This window comes from Fistularia commersonii, chromosome 1, assembly GCF_037954325.1.
Source record: "Fistularia commersonii isolate RoL2024-O1a breed Wild chromosome 1, RoL_Fcom_v1.0, whole genome shotgun sequence".
Taxonomy (NCBI): domain Eukaryota; kingdom Metazoa; phylum Chordata; class Actinopteri; order Syngnathiformes; family Fistulariidae; genus Fistularia; species Fistularia commersonii.
Window position 1 is genome coordinate 13,117,757 of NC_141284.1, and position 13,198 is coordinate 13,130,954.

Genomic DNA, 13,198 nt, shown 5'->3' on the forward strand with positions numbered 1-13,198 from the left:
ATGTTCCTCAACATTCAAATTCTACGTGACAGAGGGTTGATATTGTTATTGGCGGAAAATACCAATATTGGTCAGTCTCTAGTTTTATGTGTTTACAGTTTAATTACCATGAATGTGGAAGGTACTGCGACACTGTTTCTTAAACCCCCGAATGTGTCAAACACATGCATCTGTGGTCAGCTGCCTGGATTTACTGGGGTGAGAAATTCAATCATTCACTGATGAGTCAGAATTTAAGAGCCCCAGCCGCTCTTTGATTAGAGAGCTGTTGCTTTGTTTGATTATATGCTGCTCCTTCCAAAGCAAAAGTTACAGCTCGAGGAATTCTGTTTATGAAAGAAAGGTTTCCACCAGAAAGTTTATGTTTGAGTTGTGCTTGTACAAACCATTTTTTTTTTTTTGTGGCCTGTGGTAATTACAGTGGTTTTATATGGTCTCAAATATTCCATGATACTGACTTATATTTAAGGGAGGGCTTGAGCACTTAAACATTGTTTAAGGCAGACAAACTAGAAAAACATTGTTTGCGGTCCATTTCCATTTGTGCGAACACAGAACTTTTCAGAAATTGCCCTCCAAACAAGCACTCCCAGTGAAATACCTCATAACACAGTTAGCTATTTCATTGCTCCTTGCAGTGATGTAAGGCTGTGGGTAATCCCTCTTTTAAAGCTGAATTTCTCTATATGTTATGGAGGCTTGAAACTGTCAGGAAGTTTTCTATACTGCCATAATCAGTTTGTGTGATTGAGTAATATTTTGTCAATATCCTGTCCTACTCCCAGTTATAGGCTGTGGTCTGTATCAGTCACATCTTCAGTGTGCTCTGTGCAAAAGCCATATCGTCATTTAGATAAGTGAGTTGAATAAAGCCCAAGGGGCTCAGTGGTGTTTTCCTTTTTGTAAACATTCGATTTTTGTGGTGCTAAAAACATGCAAGGGCTTTCGCTCCGTCACATCAATGCAAAACTTTGTGGTGCCGTAAACCGCCAGTTTTCCAATTGTTCATCTTCTCATAGCTGGATGTGGCAATGTAACCGGGGCAGACAAAGACGTGGCCTGAGTCTAACATGGTCGAGTGGTGGTTCTGAGTGAACTCAGGACTGGCTGATATCTGATCACTCAAGAACAAACTCCACAAAGAACTGTGTCATATTCTTTCGGCAAAGTGAAAGAGAATGAAATCTAGGTCAGCCCGACAGACATCCAATTCACGATTTCTTTTGTGAAAGGGCAGAAGTACATACAGGTCAATAGTGGCGTATCATTAATACATGACATATGAAGACACTGGAACTACCATAAAGGATTACTGGGACTGGATTAAATATTTTACTTCATTTGTCTGGAACTTACAGAGAAACAGTCTGGGTTTATTTTGCTTTGATTGCACCCTCTTCTGCTTTTAATCTTCCAATGATGTAACATTGGAATATCACCTCTGCATCATTCTCTCTCATTTTAAAAATCAAGAAGGCTCAGCCAGCAGCTTATCTCTCAGTCTTTCTCCTTCTCTGAAATTTAGCAAATGACAATGCGAAAATCACACTATTCACATACATATATTCAATTTTTAGTGTTCTAGGAATATTTATATTGACAAGATCTGTGACAGAAAAGTAGAAAACTCAACCATATTTAGTCACATTCAGATAGGCATACAGTACAATGTCAGTAAACGTTGACATCTGCATTTAACCCATCATGGATGAACCATGAGCAGCGGGCAGCCACTAAGCAGTGCCCGGGGAGTAGCTCGGGGTTCCATGCCTTGCTCAACAGCACTTCGACAGGCTAGGTGGAGCTTGGGAATCCAGCAAGGAGCAATCGGTTCCAGGACAACTGCTCTTACCACCTTAACCCTGCCGCCCCACAAATATGCATGGAGGGATTTCATTTCCGTGCTTGTTGAGCACTATAAGTGGGTCATTTGGGACAAATGAGCCTACTGTGAGGAAAAAAAATGCACAATAGATCTTTGCACACTGAAATACTCAAGGTATTTATTTGGGATCAGAGCGTGGCAGTAAGATCCAATTCCAAGAGCAAATGGACAATGTACATTTATTCAGAGGCCAGACACAAATACACATCCCTCTGTCCAGTTGCAATGAGACAGACATCATAAGAGATCCTGATGCCTGAGACGCAGAGGAACAGTTGTTTGTCTCCGAGCCTGCTGCTCCAAGTTACTCATGACTCATTGAAAAGTATTGAAAATCATCATAAATGATAAACCAACCAAAGTGCTTGCATTCAAACTATCGACCTTTCCGAAACAGAAGTGATGAGGGATGGAAGAGACTTTTAGACGATCTGATTACGTTAAATACTCATCACCTCGAGCAGCGGTCTGTGGACTGTGGATTATTTCCATGATGCAAGGCACAAAGTTAACACCTATAATTTAGGGGGAGAAAGTGAAGATTAAGAGAGGACCTATGTCTGGGTCAGGGAGAGGACAGGCGGTGAGATAATCAGAGGGTGTCGGAATCCCTCTGCTCCTGTCATGGTGGTCCCTTACTCTGATCTGCTGAGGCTGGTCAGCCTTTACAAGCCGACAGCCAAAGATGTCCTGCCAGCTTTATGGCCGCCAAGAGTACATGAGAACCATGTTAGAGGCAATGTGATCCCTTCTATTGGCCTGTAGACTCCTGTCTTCATGCTGTCTTACAGCACGCCGAGATGCCCTCTCCCAGTAAGAAGGAAAACATACACCCTCTGCACACACATGCAGCACACAGCTGACTGTCTGACAAGGCAAAAAACATAATTATACCCTCTCCTTTGTAAAGATCTTAAGCTTCAAGTTTCGAGTAAAAATGATGCTTTCCCAAATCTGGAAGCGCTGTTTCATGATTATCTCCTCTATTCTGACTCCTTCATCCAAATGATGGTTTCACCTTTGAAGATACTGAGAATACTGCGGCTTAAAGCTGAGAGTAAATTTTCATTATCAACCGTTGTCTGCTCATTGACAAAACTGGTTTCGCCAGAGGAGAGAAAAATGAACCAATTTTTTTTTATTAGATTAATCTGTCTATGGGTTTACCTTCTGTGCGGCTTATCCTATGCACAAGGAGCTGAAGGAAACCCCTGTTATGAGGTGAGAGGCGAGGTAGACCGGAGGCTAAGGTTATTAGCTTGTTTGTTCAAAAACTTATGGATGGGTAAACTGTATAAGCTCATTTCATACAAAACATTCTCCATGAATAAAACATGACTTAATATGATCCGTTGGATCTGTTTTCTTTGTCCCCAGGATAGAAGACCTGTTTGATGTTTTGATCTGTAAACTCTTATGAAAAAAACGGAATTGAAAATAAAAACTTGGGTAAATAAAATTATTATTTCTTGTTAATACTTTGGCGCCCACTTTACAACACAAAGGAAGCCATCGCTCACTTGAACTCCACAGAGTCTCATCGGAGCCTTCAGTTTGCTTTCATCGAGGGATATTGACACCTAGTCCTACACAACAGATCTATATATTGTTTATATTATATATCTTTAATATTTTTTATTATATATTTTAAGATTTCATCTGATATAAATATATCTGACTGCTGTATATTATTATTAACTATCTACTGCACTATCCACTTTCTGCAGCATGAAATTAAAATTTCCCCACTGTGGGAAATTCTATTCTATTCTATTCTATTCTATTCTATTCTATTCTAAATCAGCTTATTTAAATGTATTTCTTTTAGCCCTGATCCTGAAAGTAAAAGGTGGTAATGTGAGATGCTCTAGAATCAACTATTCCTTGCATGGATGATTCATCAATTTTCTTTATTCCTATTCTTTGTATATTTTAAGCGAGGGAAAAAAAACTGTATTTATAAAATTGTACAATGGGCTTGTCAAAATGCCACTAACCATCTAATTTACAGGCCCTGCATTAATGCTTGGACATTCACCTGTCGGAGTTTGCAGGTTTCAGTTGCTTTTAAAGACCTTTGCATTTTGGGGAAACACCCTTGAAGGTACAGTAGGTGCTAATTAGGGTGGTAACTGAAAAGTGTGAAAAGGCTACTTTGTCAAATCAGAGAGGAAAAAAAAACTAGACTCCACTCACCCGCAGAGATAAATCCCTCCATCTTCCCCTTGAAGGGAGAGAGATGTTCCTCTGAAGAGTTTGTGCACACCACCTGCACCTCCTTCTCACATGCTGGTAGGGTTATGAAGGGAAAAAAAAACATTAAGTAAATGAAAAGATCCCTCAAATCAATTACCTTACATTCAGCAACAATTACAGGTGACCAGACTGTTCAGCTTGACAACTGAGAGGGTAGTTAGGCTTGTAAACAGCAACAGCCCAAGGTGACTGTGTGAAATCATGCACTTGTGTGTATGTGTGTGTGTGTGAGTGTGTGTGTGTGTGTGAGCAGGAGCTCTGTTTGCTGTTTGTGGATGGGTTTTCTTTGTGGTGCCAAATGACCCAACTCACATGAGTGCAGAGGAAACATCCATGACTGAGCGCGCTCCAACTGAAACTTTCCCATTTCCTGTCAAATGCAAGCCTGTGATACAATACACACAGGCGCCTAGTGAGAGAACTTTGGCACATTCCTTCAACCTGTGAGTCATTAATGGCTGCAATAAATAGCTTAACTTGCTTATGACTACATAGCTAAACAGTTCTGCAAAACAACAAGAGCATTGTTGTTTTGCAGTCTCACTTTACTGCATGGCTACTTCTAGATGTCATTTTGGTTCTTACATACTTGTGATTTGAGCGATTGCACCTGTGGCTTGGTACACTCGACTTATTACATCTTCCATTTAATGCCTGCTTTAATAAATTGGGGAGGAATTATCTAGAGTTTCAACTGAGGAGTAACTTTGAATAGCCACAGTCTGGATTCCAGGACACTTTTTAAACCAGAGAACCAACATTGATCAAAATAAAAAACAGAAATCAGCAACCCTACAAACATGACAAACAAAATATCCGGTTTGGACAAACCACATTTCCTCACCAGAAATTCCCCCAACTCAAAAGGATCCATTAAAACGGTGTTCAAAATATCAAGTCTACAATATGGAGCCGGCTCTGTTCCAAATGTGGTCCAGACAGAAAAGGCCGCAAAGAGGAAGCCCACAAAAATCAAAGCAGCTGTAAAGAATAAAACCTTAAAGCTCCAGTTTGAGACATTGTCCCAGTGTGATAACATAGTTTTAGAGGCTTGTGTTCCACAGCAAGGCTTTCCTTCATGTTAAGGACTGCTATCGTGTATTGGGCTTTGACCTGTAGAACCATAGCCCTTAAAAGCTCCTTTGTGATCAAATAGTCAAATGCAGGCATTTTGACACGCATCTGAAGAATTCTACTGCAAGAAACAAGGCAATCATATCTAATATGTTGGATTTGATGCAATTGTCTGATGCAATTAGTTTCAAAACATCATTCAACTCACTATTTTACAAGCTTAGTTAATTTTTCCAATACATATTTTTTGTACAAAATTATACAGTGTTATTAAAAATGTATCTATCTCACTATTTGGAGTCCTGGGTAAAAACCCTGCAAGAGTACAAACAGTTTGAATCCTCCTGATCTTGAAGTACTCCTGTGCTGCACTTAAAAATGAAAGTTTCTAAAGGAAAACACTGCACGAGCCAGTATTTCTCCACTTGTTGTTAATATGACTGCAGCCCTTTCATGCAGGAGGGCTGGAGTCTAATTTGATGGTGGGTGTGAACTCAAGGGTGAATTGTTATCTCTGTCTCTCTGTGTCAGCATATGTGAGCAGCTAATCCTGGTTGTTCCCCACTACTCATCCCAGGGCCAGCTTGTCCTCTACAAGCCTCTACAAGCGCAGCATGAACAGTATAGAAAATGGATTGACGGACGAATGGATGATGGCAGCTGTGGGTCAAGGGGGTTGTGGTGAAGTAAAGAGTAAAAAAAAAACAAAAAACAAAAGAGGCTGTATTTCGGCTTCAGGATTTACCCCGTGTGGTTTTCAAAACAGGGGATTTTGATGTCAATATGATTTCCACCACAAGAAACCAAGAGCCCCCACAGCACAGGTCTGTTTTCATAAAGACATGACCCCAGCATTATCTCCTACCATCAAAGACTGACGGGAGCCTTTGTTATTATACAGTTTGTGCAGATAAACTGTGGTCTCTGCCTCAATTTTCATAGTTTTCTTCTGCTTTTACAAATACAAATACTTTTACGCACACACACGCACATATATATATATATATGTATATATATATATATATATATATGTGTGTGTTTGTGTGTGTGTGTGTGTGTGCCTGTGTGTCTGTGTGTATCTGCATATACGGTAGCTTTAAACAAACATTTAAACTAGTACATATAGCAAATATATATTCCTGGGTAGACTTCAAGTCCCCATGTCTTTTGGATTAAACGCACTATTCCTCCTTAATTACGCTGTAATAATGCCTAAATGTCATCGATGGCACACAGTTCAATGCTATACACACTGTGGTACTGTTTTGTGTGTGTTTTTTTCAATATCAAAAACTGCCATGATGATTTTAGTGTGATCATCATGACATGACTCATTGCTAACAAGTGAAAGAGTTGTAATTTTCTTTAAGATAATGCCAAATGCGTTGATCAAATTTAATTTTTTTTTATTTAAAGATCAAGGACAAACCTGCATAACAAATCGACATGACATTAGCAAGAGAAGTACAAGACAATTACCAGGGAAGTATTGAGCACAATTAGAAATAAAGATTTCTTACATGTCTACCTTTTTCATGACATGTCATTTTCCATGTAAAATACATATAATTAGTGAAGTAGTATTTAGAAAATTGTCCAGCCGTATGCAATCTATTGTGCCTACTTGAAATTTTCATACCAATGCTTTTAGAAGTAATTCTTAAGATAATAAGAAAAAAACATAAATTAGAAACCATTCACAGTTTTTGGGTTTAACATGACATAAATTCATGAAATATATGTTGCTTTCTCGCCAATAGATTAAACAGTAGATCAAGCGGTCACGGCACACAAGCTTATTGACTTCACACATTGCACTCCAAGCGGAGGCTCCGTTGTAAAACAGACCTCAGGCTAAAGGCCTTGCCTGAACCTGACATTAAAAGGCATTTAAAATCAGGACACTGTCTGATTTGCCACAGTGATGAATGCCTAACCTGGGTCAGACCTTCAGTGAAACACTAAACTCCCCTGAGTAGCAAATGAGCTCTGACTGTTTCTTTTTATTTGATCCTATTTCATTTGGTAGCGTTACTGCCTCTCTGTCTGATCCAATTACACACCACTTAAAGGGACCTGTATGAAGGCAATCATCGGCGGTGATGACATAATAATGAAATTGCACATGCGATTGGAAAGCAGGTTCCACAGGCTATTATTAAGGCTTTTCGCAAGGCTCCACGTTCGAAACACCGGTGTACCGAGAGATTGGATAAGATTTGTCTCAGAGGGAGCTCAAGAGTTCTACAGTAGGTTTAAATTCTCGTGGCCTCCCACTCATCCTCCTCTCCATACGAGGAGCACAGAGAGAGGTCATCAGCCTCTCCCCAAACAGGAAACCCCATCAAAAGAGGATCATGTTTCTGCACAAGCAAGAGGGCAGCCAAGCAGACGGGGACTCACTCCTGAGCATTGCCTCTGACAAGACTGACACAAACGCGCACACACATGCCCAGGCACACTTCTGTGAGTGTGTGCAGGGGCAAGGACTCGGGACACATTATCAATTGATCTGTATGAGACAGGCACACGTAGAAGCACGTGGAGACACTGATGATAGTGAATTAAGTTGGTGGTGGGGTTGGGAGGGGTACACTAAGTGATGGATTTCTCTAGTGTGCAAACATTAGGTCTCCTGACCTTTGACCAAGGCTGGAGGGCGAGATACTGCAGTCACCACCACCTCAGGATCAGGTGAGGGGTTTGCTTGAGCAACTCAAACCGAGCGACTAAACTGGGTTATCTTCTCCGAGTCCGACTTCATATACAACAAGAATAGAAGTGATCTGTTCTAGCTTGATAATTAAAACCAGTTGCATTCTTAGACTGTTTTATAGTAGTTGGGCATAAATATTTATTTGTGGAGGCTAGTGATGGTAAAAGCAGAGGAGTCATAGGTGGGGCTCACCAAACATCAAGAATCCTGTGCTCGCCCTGTTATACTAATACCCCTGAGGACTACTGTGCCAGACTGCCCTGCAACTGCGATCGAATACGAGGGCCCTTATGTAGCATTTATTGTCTTCGGGTCTTCCATTTTTCTAATAAATGAGTGACAGCTTGAGGTGGGTCTGGGTACTTTAGTAGACTCTTTGTAATTCTCCCCCAGGTCAGAGAGGAGAGGGGTTTAACAACGATCTAAAAAATGTAGGGTAGAGCTGCAGAGCATATCTAATTGCTTTCATATGCCGTATTATTGGTTGATTTAAATAACCAGAGACACCAGGGGCACAGGGGGGAATCGCCTTTAACCTCTGGATGGCTGTGGCCAAGACTGGCTGACTGGGTTTCTGAGTGACTTGGCACCTTCGACAATTTAAGCCTATTGCCTTAAGACTTTATCTGCCTTCAATCTGCCAATTATTACCCCGATGTTAGCTCAGTGGTGTACCTACTTGTAAGTGCACTGAGGGGGCTAGAATCAAAAGACACTTCAGCAAGTTGTTTAGCTGTTCTGTCTGAAAACTGGAAGATTTTGGTCAGTGTTTCGAGAAAAAGTCCCTCATTAAACCTGTCAACTGGCCTAGGATGGATAAGCAACTGAAATTGAGTTACATTTAAACTTCCACTGAAAGATATCCTTAGTAATACAACACAATGTTGTGTGCATTAAAAAAACAATATTTATATATATAATATACATATTGATGTATAAATTTTTTTACTTTAGAGGGCATGGCTTAGGGCGGCATGGTGGTGCAGTGGTTATAGCTTTGGCAAGGGCATCTTTCTGTGTGGAGTTTGCATGTTCTCCCTGTGTCTGCGTCGGTTTCCTCTGGATTCACTGGTTTCCTCTCAAAGTCCCAAAACATGCAGGTTAATTGGATAAAAATGGAGAATTGAATGAATGGGTGAGTGAATGGTTGTTTGTCTATATACGTGTCCCTGCGATTGACTGGCGACCACTCCAGGGTGTACGGTGCCTATTGCCCGATGACGGCTGGGATAGGCTCCAGCATCCCCCGTGACCTTGAGTGCAGGATGATGGTTGGATGGGCATGGCTTACCAATCAAGTCTTTTTTCAACTTCCTGATATCTTTAGCGAGGTCTTCAAATTTGACTTGTCCGGCTTGGAAGAAATCCTGAGGGTCTGGCATGGGGAAAACACTCTTATCTGTGTCAGCATGCTGGAACAATTCAAAAACAACACAAATTAGGAGACAAATATAGAGATTACGTCCATTCTAATTACAATATCTTACCTTATCAAAATTGCGCAGGTAGTATAAAACCACATAATCCATCAGATTCATGTGGTTGTCCTGTTGAAGGAATTATTGACAGCAGAAAAAATAATCACAACTTGCATTACATTTTGATTAGTTACTATGCTTTGATTGCATGGATTTAAGTAACTGACAGAGTTGAAATTCCACGATTATGTCACAGATCTGAGAGCGAACTTTAAAATGATTATTACCCTGCTCTTGACATCCTTCAGTTTTGGGAGAATCTCCAGTGCAAAGCCATCTGCCTGACCTCTGGTCCTGTTCCCTCCATTCATATAGTTTCCAAAAGCTAGAACAAGGCCAATTATGTCCTGCAAGCTTTTGCACCCCAGCAGCTCCTGACACAAATACACTTAGATGAATAAATGACAGTGGGCCTGTGGATAATTAGATGCCTTCGTTATTTTTTTATGATTTTCTTACTTTGGAGACATTTGATATAATGTCAACCTTGCGACGGACGGCAGAAATGGTATCATGAAATACAGATTGGAAGATGATGCAGTGGGCTCGGCCAGCAAAATCTGGAATCTGGGCAAGCTCATAAAGAAACCTGGAAAACAGAGGGGTGGAGGTCGGAGGAGGAGAACAGGTTGTGATGTGTTATGACAGATTTAAACAAAATGTCTTCCAGGAAGAACTATTTTGGGTCCTTGGCAGGCTGTGCAAGCAGGCGGCTGATTCTGTGTTGCTGTTCACAGCCCAGCTGGCCACTGATAGTCATGAGTGGCACTGCTCGGCTGGGTTCGGGAGGTCCATAGGGTCGGGTGGAGCGAAAGGAGTGTGCAGCGCACAGGGATTGATCAAAGGTACCTTTGGCCTGACTAATGTAAACAGTGCCGTGTCGGAGGGCAGCGGAGCTGTAACATCCTGCGTGATTAGGCCCCGCTGATGGAGGCAGGAGACACTGAGTAGGGATGACTCGCGCAGCTGTCGTGACAGCTCTGGTCAAACATGGGAATAGGAAGGCCAGGCTGAGCGGCACCGCTGGGTCCAAGCCTCGTTAGCTGGCCCGGAATACTCACCCCCAACAGGATGAAACTACTGAAGCAATGCTTATGAATGCACGATTGCGGACACGGTGTAGATTAAAAGATTGGCTTGACAAATTGTACCCCAATGCAATGTGGTAAGAGTTGGTTTGACTATGGTGTCTTTATTTCTATAGCAAAAAATCCGTCAAGTAATTACCGGTACAGGAAAATATTTTTACTTACTGTTCCGGTTTGTCCAGTAGCTTGAACTCATCTTCTTTGGAAGTCTCATAATGCTTTTTTATCTTCTCCAACTCTCCAGTGGTTGCCCTCTGTTGAGAAGCAGCAGACATTGGTGTGCGTTCATTCACTTACGTGTTCAGCACGAGAATCACACATTTAATAATCAATGAGTGTTGCAGCACAAGATGCCACACAACAATTTGAAGCATGAGATTTTACCCTTAATGTTTTCATCACTTAATCAGACAGACTTTTCCATTTTACTTACATTTTCATATAAAGCCTCAATAGTCTCCAAATCCACCACAGAGTTATCCATGGTTAGGACAGCTGAAGAAGTAAATGAAAAATTAATCGTGAGTTGAATTTAATAAATAATTCACATCCTTTGAAAAACATGCAGAGTATGATGTCTGGTTGTTACAATCCATTCTCTACCGCTTATCCCACTTAGGGTCACGGGGGATGCTGGAGCTGATCCCAGCTGCCCTGGACTGGTCGCCAGTCAATCGTAGGGTCACATATACAGACAGACAACCATTCACTCTCTCATTATTTTCCCGATTTTTCCAATGGATCCACTGCGTGTTTTTGGTCAATGGGAGGAAACCAGAGAAGCCGGAAGAAACCCACACAGAACATACAAACTCCTCACAGAAAGGTCCCTTGTCAAAATTAAACCAGGGTTCTTCATGCTGTGAGGCCAAAGCTCTAACCACTGCGCCTCTGTGCTGCCCAACTGGTTGTTACTTGAAAGGAAAAATGGATTGACACTTATGATAGAATGAGACTTTGTTATCATACATTGAAAACAATTCATGCCGGCAGCTGTTTATATAGGCTGTTATACTGTATATCTTTTCAGTATTGCAACATGAGAAATTCATTGCAAATGATAAAATCTTACAGAGTAAACAATAGGTTTATTAGAGATTGGGACCAGTTAACCAGTTAACAAAGAAGGACACCTGAAATAAAGAGTTTGGTTTACTTTCTTAACCATAAAACTGCATATGCTCAGTTTGCCTGAAATAGTGAGACGTCTGAACATAGCCCATAATGTGGGAGGCGGCCTAAAAAGAGAAAGTCACTTCTGGTCTGTGTCTGAATGGTATCACAGTTTTATGGCTTTGTGAGGGAGGGGGGGTTGGGGGGACATTAAGAGGGATGGCTCCAATGTTGCTGGATCAGCTGACAGATGTCTGGTCGTTGTCAACTGGAGCTCTCCCTACAACTCTGAGGCTCTTAGAGCAACTCTTTCAGTAATCCATCAATGCCATAAGACAGACTACACCTCGGGACTTCAGGGTCACAAAAGCTATTTCTGAGTCGCAGTTATATGTTATATAATACTAATATTTTCAACAGGTCTGAGAAATCAGCTGCATCGGATGTAAATGTAATATGAAAAATATCTCATGCACTTCACCTTGTAGTTAGAGATGCAATTGTAGTTGACATATCAGATAAACATCAAGACATTTGAGGGTTTCTGATTTTCGGTCAGTTGAACGAAGAACAAAATCAGCATTATCTGCCTGTATTCTAAATCAAATAGGGAGGAGGCGTGTGATGTCCTTACATCGTCTCAACCAAAATTCAACCAAATACTGTATCTACATCCAGGTAACATTGAAATCCAGCTGTATGCCTGCTGGAAATGTGTATACAAACAATTGATCATATCTTTGATTTTATGTTGCAAAATTACACAACAATCGACGATAAAATAAATATGTCAGGTTTGTAGAATATAGTGTATTCTGTGTGGGCCGCATTTACGCATAGCCATCTGATTTTTGGCTGTGACATGTACTGCACTGACAAGGGGGAAGTGAAACATTTGTAAAGCTACAAAAACCTCCTCTTTTCAATCACTGCTTCCAGCTAACAAGGGGCATTCTGGTTCCCAGCTGTTTCTTTTGCAGTGAAGCTGTCAATGTGGTCCCCATGTCTGGATCAGAGGGAACGCTGGAGGTCCGTTTCCTACATCTTATTAGAGTGGATTATTCAGTCCCTCAGCCATGCAGCCGTCAATCACACACCAAAGGGGGGCTGCTCCAGTGCGCACAGGAGCACTCTGATCTGAGGGGAGCCGGATATCTCTCCACACCGACAGATCAAAGCCTACCAGCCAACCGCCTTACACCCTCTCCTTCCACTTTTCACTCATCGGCTTTGGTGTGGAAGGGCATTTGTGGTGTGTGAACATGTGGATGTGTGTATGTGGCGAGGTGAGGTGTTTTGTGGGGGAGAACCTCCTTTTGCCCTTGAACCATGGTGGCCCTTGAGGTCCCACCATGGCTCTGACGGGTGCAGTTTTCCCCCTTTCCCTTAGCCAGAGCTCTGCTTTCTCTACTCCCTAGCTCCCCTCGGTCTCTCCCTCCCTGGAAGTTCTAATTACATTACATGTCCCATGTCCTTTTAATTTGGCAACAAAAGCGAGTCAGGCAGGCGAGTCCAGAGACTGGAGCTCTTGCAAGTGCTTATTAAGGCACTGTGCTCCTTCGTCAGATTTGAATTGTTCATTTCAACC

At 41.6% G+C, this 13,198-nt stretch overlaps 1 protein-coding gene across 2 annotated transcripts in view; it reads right to left on the reverse strand.

Annotated features, from left to right (window-relative positions):
- Positions 1 to 13,198, reverse strand: part of LOC147237422 (formin) — a 57,323-nt gene that overhangs the window by 10,486 nt on the left and 33,639 nt on the right. For both annotated transcript variants that reach the window (XM_086148862.1, XM_086148869.1), the window contains 7 exons: positions 10,931 to 10,992; positions 10,663 to 10,751; positions 9,869 to 9,998; positions 9,637 to 9,783; positions 9,419 to 9,478; positions 9,223 to 9,343; positions 4,082 to 4,174 (listed from right to left, as the gene is read on the reverse strand). In XM_086148862.1, the coding sequence (XP_086004988.1) occupies positions 4,082 to 4,174; positions 9,223 to 9,343; positions 9,419 to 9,478; positions 9,637 to 9,783; positions 9,869 to 9,998; positions 10,663 to 10,751; positions 10,931 to 10,992 (702 nt within the window). The remainder of the gene's footprint in view (positions 1 to 4,081; positions 4,175 to 9,222; positions 9,344 to 9,418; positions 9,479 to 9,636; positions 9,784 to 9,868; positions 9,999 to 10,662; positions 10,752 to 10,930; positions 10,993 to 13,198) is intronic.